Consider the following 7,655-nt stretch of genomic DNA (forward strand, 5'->3'; position numbering starts at 1 on the left):
AACACCTTAATACTTTCTTCTTGCTTCAAATACATATCATCCATTAGCTTACTCAACCATAAGGCTTGGTTCACAGTAGTTGTAGCTGCAAAGCTTCTGCAGTTGAGTGAGCCACTATTTCTTGTTTTTTTGAACACCAAGAAAAGTAACCTGACTGATCTGTCATAACTTGATATGTCAAATTAGACTCCCTAGTACGCTTAAAGAGCTTGTTTCTAAGCAATTTATATGTTTTCATGATGTTTTTACTTAATTTTTGTCTGTATATTTAATAAGTGAATTAGTGTGTTTTCGATTACTTTTGAGACCTGAAATGGCCAAATGCACCATAGGGACCCTAATGGTTGATTGAGTGTTGTAGAGAGTCAATGGTGGCCCAAAAGTGAACGGAAACGTCATTTAGAGGGGGTAGCACGATATTGAAGCATGAAAGTCATGATACCCCTAACAATGTTGAAACGAGAAGAATTGAGACCACCTACAATGGTATCATGATATTATCCATAGGTCTTGTGATACCCAACATCCAAGGCAACCCCACACTTCAAGATTGACGAGGGTATCGTGATACCATACCATGGGTATCGCTATACCACTATCACAAGGGGACAAAAACTAACTGCAGGAGCAAACTATCACACACGGATTCCTTTAAATCGAAAAATTATGAATAATTTATGGGTGAAATTGAAAGACATCGCAACATGGCAGTCTCTGTTAGAAAAAAATAAGAAAAGTTAGAAACGATATTGGACAAGGTTGAAATCCAATTCTGGTTTGGCTAGATTAGAACCAACCGATCCCTTAGTGGGGGACAAAATGATTGAAAATTGATGGATTTTACATGGTTCAAGATAGTGTGGGGAGGGCTATAAATAGTTGGAGAGTGACTTCCCGGGAGACACTTCTTCAATCTGTTTCATTATCTTTTCCTTTTTTCGCTGCTCTAAAGGAGAGATAGCTGTGGAAATTCTGTAAAGACGATGCTCATGAGATTTGAGTAGCAAAAATAGAGAATCTAGTAAGCTGGTAAGGTTCTGAATCCTTCAGTATACGTAATATTTAGGAACCAAAGTTAAGGGCTTCCAGAAACATTTTAAGGATTTTGCATGTTTCTGGAAAACTAAGTTTAAAACTAGGATTATTGATCTTAACCCATGATTTGGTTTTCTTGCTTAGCTTTTTGGAGAATGGAAGCTCCGACGTTCGAAAAAGCTAAGCGAAGAAGGCAAAGAAACATCAAGTGAGTTTTTTCACTCAAACCCTAAAATACTATGTACATAGTAAGGTTGCATGAGTATATGAGTATCCGTCATTTTAGTTCAGTATGCATGATCCCTAGGTGCTTTATTCCAAAAACAAGTGTATAACATATGAAATTAAATAAAGGGGACAAATGATGTGTTAGATGAAAATAGGAATGGGAAAAAGGGAATAAATTATTTGTATTTTGCCAAGACGATAATTGGGAAACCTTTACAAACGAAGGAAAAAGGGGAGTGTAAGTGTTAGTAAGATGATACTACCTGAAAAATGAGGAAGGAATCCACTAGAGGCGGTACATGGAATAGAAAAGGAAGCAGTCTGTCGAAATAGGTACCAGGGAAGTTGAAAAGGCATATGGATAGTAACCCAATAAGAATTAGTTATGGAAAAGACACACTAGGGGTGCCTGATGTGGTATTAAATGAAATAGGGGATTGTTAAACCCCATCGATAAATAAAGAGAACGTCACGAAAAGGGAAACATTGAATGACAGATCTGTTGGTTAAGATTATTCTTTTTTAAGGAGGAAACTATTGAGGAAGTATAAGCCAAATGGCTAGTTACATGGGGATGTAGTATGAAAAGAAATCGTGAAATCAGACGACCATCCAATGATAGTGGGTTGAGTATTGTAGGCCATAGCAGACCGTAGAAAATAGCGTGTTATGCTTAAAAGTAAGATAATACGATTAAAGCGGATTACAAAGAATTAGTTTGACCACTATTTAAACCAAGTAGAATTTGGTTCAACGGAGTGACAAGGGATCTCATTAGTCATACCAACGGATGGAATCTGAGTAAGTTTTATTGGATTACGATGAGGGAATGAATCCACTATGGACTGAACAAATTTGGAATGATAACCAAGGGGTAATTACCCAAGGGCCTTCGGGAGGATAGGCCGAAAGGCCACTGAATTAGGACATGATGGATGGAAGGTGCCACAATGGGGAACGTTGGGTCAATGAATATAGGTAAAGGAAGGCCAGAGTCCAAAGATATAGTGAGACATTTGATGAATCATGAAGACCTATCAGCGGTTGGTAGGACTTTCAAGGGAAAGATTGCTTGATGATCTATGTGCTAATGGATAAGTTTGGAAATAAATCAGAACCCACCATTTAGGGTGGAGAAAGGTTTTTCTAAGATGAACAAAGAATTAATCGTATTTAGTGTTATTTATTTTAAACTCTTACAAGATGGGGTCTACTTTCTTGTGAACTACAAACTCACTAAGGTCATCCGAACTTTTAAGGGTTTGACTTGTGGTTGCAAGATTTGCGTAACAAGGAACTCGGGAAGGGACAAAGCTAGGCTTAATAAATTCATGGATTTGACGACGACGCAATATCATGCATACAGGAAGGGGGTACTATGAGAGGCTTCTCTTTGAAGTCAAAATATTGTATCTCGGTAGTTACTAAAAAGTTCAAAATTTTAGGATAGTAAACTGTCATTTGAAATTAAGGATTCTGTTGTAAAAGACATAATTAAATTAAGTTCCGACTTAAATTTGTTAAGTTATAGTTGGGTTTTTAGTACAAATCGGGTCCCTTTTTAACACTCTATCCCCGAATTCGACAATCAGGTTGGGTGAAGGTATTAGACAGACCTTGTCCAACTCCAACACCAATAAAAAAAACACACCCTGAGGGGTATTTTGGGCATAAGAAGTTGTGTTAGAATGTTGCTAAAAGAAGCCAAAATTGGCTGAGAGAAAAACACTAGGTACAAGCCTTAGTTTAGTTTAGGTTTCTTAGGTTTCTCTTCATCTTTTAGGGTTTTAGTTTTCTCTTCTCTTCTCCATAGCTTAGGTTTTATTTTTCCTTCACATTTTCTTTGGTTTTTTTAGTTCCATAGTTGGTAGTTAAGTTAGTTATCACTGTAGTTAGGTTTCATTTGCTTAGTTAAATCTTCAACCTTTTTTGTATTTACATTTTAATCCCATGTTAATTTTATTCAATTTTCTTTAATTTCCTTTTTTAAAAATCATTTCTTTAGTGTTTTTGTTTATTGTTCTTTCCTCCATTTTTATGCTAGCCAAGCTTTTGCAAGAAAACTTGGGTTTTTATTAATTTACTTAGGGTTGAAGTTAATGTTGTTTATGTTTGAATTCTTGCTGTTAATAGGTTTTAATACAAGCATGAGTGACTAAATATTTAAGGGTTGGTTGATGAAAATGTCGGGTAATTGATTTTTAGGTTCAGGGACTAAATTGTAAAATTAGACTAAATCGAATAAACTTAAAAACTTAAGATTTATGACCCTATGGTAAAATCAAGATAAGTGAGATCGAGAGGAGAACTTTTATGGCATCAATTTGATAAGTCTTTGGTTAGCTTGGTGAGGTCGAGAGATAAACCAAATTAATTAGTCAAAACTGGTAAAGCTGAGGTCGTGAGGTAAAATATATCCAATTAAGGAGTAATAGCAATTTAGATCCATAATTCGAAAGACAACCATCCACTTCCTGTTATTGTATTTAATCATATTTGATATTTGTGTAGTTTGCTTTCTTTACAATTTAGTCCTTTGTTAATTTAAGTAATTAATTACTATAACCAAACCTTTGAATGGCTTGTTGTACTATGGTATTTAACGATTAGTTAATTAGACTCTTCAATTTGCATGCTCTTAGCCTAGGAATTTGCTTAATCGCTGACTCCTGTAGGTTCGATCCTTGAAATACTCTAGTGTTCCATTGAACATTATAAATATTACAACTGACCTGTAACACTTGCAGTAAAGTTGCAATAGTTATATTTGTTTTAGTGTTAATTTTACACCCAACCATGGTGTTTGGGCTTCGAAGGCTCACGTGCGGTCACTGACCCAAATTTGAAGCAATAACCTGAACTGCTTCTCATATCATTTAGTGGTCCAACCCAATCACTATAAGAATAGCCTTGCAGCTTGAACTTTTTAGCTTTGCTAAAACTGATTCCATATGCAAGTGTCTCCATCAAGTATCTTAAAACCCTCTTTGCAGCAATCATATGAATTTTACTTGCACAATGGAGAATTTTGGACAAAATACTTACAATGTACATGATGGTTGACCTAGTGGATGTGAGGTGCATGAAACACCAACCAAGAATCCTATACACCTTCTCATTTGTAGGATTTTCCCCATCCATCTTATAAAGTTTTTATTTCTAATTCATTCAAGTGCTCACACTCTTGCATTTCTCTGTATTGAACCTCTTCAAAATCTCCTTTATAGACTTCATTTAGCAGAGAAACACCTTATTTTGACCCTGCTTTATCTTCATTCCTAGAAAGTAATGCATCCGACAAAGATTAGTCATCTCAAATACCTCCATCATATCCTTCTTGAATGTTTTAATTTGAGTTACATCACTTCCTGTTACCAACATGTCATCTAAAGAGAGAGATACAATGACTAGATCTACTCTTGACTTATTCATATAGAGAGTGGATTCACTCAGGTTCTTCACAAAGCCTAAGTGAAGCAAATGCTCATCCATCTTGTTGTTCCATGCTTTGGGAGCTTGTTTCAACCCATAGAGAGCCTTCCTTAATAGATAAACCTTCTCTTCTTAACCAGGTATGATGAAAGCCTCTAGTTGCTCAATAAAGATTTCTTCCTCCAATACTCCATTCATGAATGTTGACTTCATATCCAACTGATACACCCTCCAACCTTGTTGAGCTGACACAGCCATAAGCATTCTGATTATGTCCATCCTTGCCATAGGAGCAAATTTTCAAAAAAATCGACTCCCTATACCTGTGCATACCCCTTCACCACCAACTTGGCCTTGTACTTGTTCACTAAGCCATCAGGATTAAGTTTGGTCCTGAAAACCCACTTCACTCCAATCACCCTTCTATTTCTAGGCCTTTCAACTAGCTCTCATGTTTTGTTTTTCTCTATCATACCTAGCTCTTCCTTCATTGCCTTCATCCACTCTTGATCATCTTTGGCTTCCTCATACCCTACAGGTTCAAGAACATCCACACAACACCTCTAATAAACATCACTCAATACTCATGTGCCTCTAACTAGTGTATCATCCACAAGTTTATTAGGATTGAGAGAAAAATCTTGCTTCTTTTCTTCAGCATCACTTGTCCTGTCCCACTACTCATCTTTTAAGAATTGAACATCTCTACTTACAATCATCTTCCCTTATTAAGGTTGATAGATTATATAGGCTTTTGACACCAAGCTATAACAAAAAAGAAAAATCCATACTCAGATTTTTCTCTTAACTTGTCCCTCTTAACCCATGGAACATGACAGAAACATAAACAACCAAACACCTATTCAGAGTTGGCTTCATCTCAAACCAGGCTTCTTAAGATGTTTTCTTCTCTAATACCCTTGTAGGCAATCTATTTAGCGAAAATACAATTGTGTTAGATACCTCAGCCCAAAACTCCTTAGGTAAGGACTTCTTATACAACATGCACCTAGCCAGCTCCATATGGTCCTATTTTTCCTCATAGTAACTCCATTATGTTGTGAAGAGTAAGGAGCAGTGAATTAATTCTCTATCTTAACCTCTTCACAGAAAGCATTGAAACTTGGTTAGGTATATTTAGTCTCATTATCAAATCTGACAACCTAAATCTTATAGCCACTTTAAATTTCAACCCTTCTCTTATACTTTAAAAATACTTCAGCAACCTCAGATTTTTGCTTCATAAAGTAAATCTAGCACATTCTAGAAAAATCATCATTAAATATAATGAAATACCAGCTACCATTAAATGAAAGAGTTGCTTGTAGACCACAAAATTAGTGTGGATCAGCTGCAACTTCTTTTTGGCTCTTAAAGTTGAGTTTTTGAAAGGCAACCTTGTTTTCTTGCCAGTCAAGCAAGCTTTGTACCTCGAGTTCAACTCCAAAATTGGTAGCCCAATTGCCATCTCATACTTCTGCATGAATTGCAGACATTTGTGATGAGAGTAACCTAACATCTTATACCATAATTTAGTCACTAACTTGACACTTGAATGTCACTTGTCTCTCGAGTTAGAAACTCTTTTTCTGCATCTTGACCGTAAACAATTCTTTTCCACTAGAGTCAAGAATCAGACACCTTCCGTCTTTAAGCATCACCTTGAACCCTTTCTTTACCAATTGCCCCACACTCAACAAGTTTTGATCAATCTCAGGTACAAACAAAACATCTGAGATCAACTTAGTTCCAGCATAGCTATTTATTGCCACTATGCCTTTTTCCTTCACTTCTAAGTAGTCTCTATTTCCTATCCTCACTCTTGACTTTAATGACTTGTCAAGGTTTTTAAACAGCTCCTCATCACAAATCATGTAGTTAGTGCAACCACTATCAACTAACCAATCGTGACATAGAGTGTTTCATGAGAAGCAATAGCCAACAAATAGCTGGTTCTTTTCTTCTTTAACTGTAGCATGTGCTCCAGCTTACTATTGATTTTTTGTTTCCTTGTAGAACCTCTCAATGTGCCACATCAAGTTGCACCTTCTACACTTCACATCTGACCTTCTCCAACACTTGAAATGAGGATGGTTATGCTTTCCGCAATACTTACATGAAGAGTACTTGTTGGAATTTCCAACACCACTTCCTTTTGCAACAACTTTTGAACCACTACTACCACCACTCTTCTTCCCTTTCCACTTCTTTTCATTTCTTCATTCACCCTACTGTATCTTAACCTTCAATGCTTTTTTTATTTTTCCTTCCTGCCTCATTTGCCTCCTCTTCTCCTATGCTTGTAAAGAACTAATCAACTCTACTACTCTCAGTTGAGCCAAGTCCTTGGTGTTCTCTAAAGAAGCAATTATTGCTTCATATTTCTAAAAAACAAAAAAACTAGTATTTTTTTGCACCAGACTACCATCAAAGAGATCAGTTTCAATAACCTTTACCTTGTTAGCAATATCTATCAACTTTTTTGAGTATTCTTTGATTGACTCAGACTCCTTCATCTACAACTTCTCGAATTCCTTGATCAATTCTAACACCTTTATATTATTCATCCTCTCATCTCATTGATACTCAACCTTAAGGTAGTCTCATATCTCCTTTTCTGATCTAAAAGCCATAATTTTATTAAATATGGTTGGTGAAGCTACAACATAAAGGCAAACATTTGCCTTTGCCTTCCTGATGGTTCTCTCCTTCTTTAATTTGATATGGTTCATAGCTGGATTATTGGGAAGTGGAGCCACCTTATAGTCTCCCTCGACAGCTTCCCAATAATAACAACCCTCCATGTATGCTTGCATTCTCACAGTCCATGCTTGATAATTCTCTCCATCAAACACAGGTGGGGCTAAGACAAACAGGTTTCTTGATCCCGATTCTATTTTTATCAATTCCTCACAAGTGTATCTCTTAGTTTTTCTCTCAAAATTCTCACCGGGCTTCTC

The 7,655-nt window shown here is 36.3% G+C and overlaps 1 protein-coding gene across 1 annotated transcript; it reads right to left on the reverse strand.

The window, feature by feature from the left end:
* Positions 1-4,497: 4,497 nt before the first annotated feature.
* On the reverse strand, positions 4,498-6,910 carry LOC128035450 (uncharacterized). Its single transcript, XM_052625191.1, has 5 exons — positions 6,763-6,910; positions 6,297-6,592; positions 5,992-6,172; positions 5,171-5,227; positions 4,498-4,826 (listed from the first exon to the last, which is right to left on the reverse strand). The coding sequence occupies exons 1-5, from the start codon at positions 6,908-6,910 to the stop codon at positions 4,498-4,500; spliced, it is 1,011 nt and encodes a 336-aa protein (XP_052481151.1).
* Positions 6,911-7,655: the final 745 nt, after the last annotated feature.

This window comes from Gossypium raimondii, chromosome 12 (genome assembly GCF_025698545.1).
Source record: "Gossypium raimondii isolate GPD5lz chromosome 12, ASM2569854v1, whole genome shotgun sequence".
Lineage (NCBI taxonomy): Eukaryota > Viridiplantae > Streptophyta > Magnoliopsida > Malvales > Malvaceae > Gossypium > Gossypium raimondii.

Coding starts and splice junctions, on each gene's coding strand:
- LOC128035450 (XM_052625191.1), bottom strand. CDS start 6,910: ATGAAAAGAAGTGGAAAGGGAAGAAGAGTGGTGGTAGTAGTGGTTCAA. Junction 6,173..6,296: donor GTGGAAAAGAATTGTTTACG/GTCAAGATGCAG, acceptor CAATTCATGCAG/AAGTATGAGATGGCAATTGG. Junction 5,228..5,991: donor CTTTCATTTAATGGTAGCTG/GTATTTCATTAT, acceptor TTGAACCTGTAG/GGTATGAGGAAGCCAAAGAT.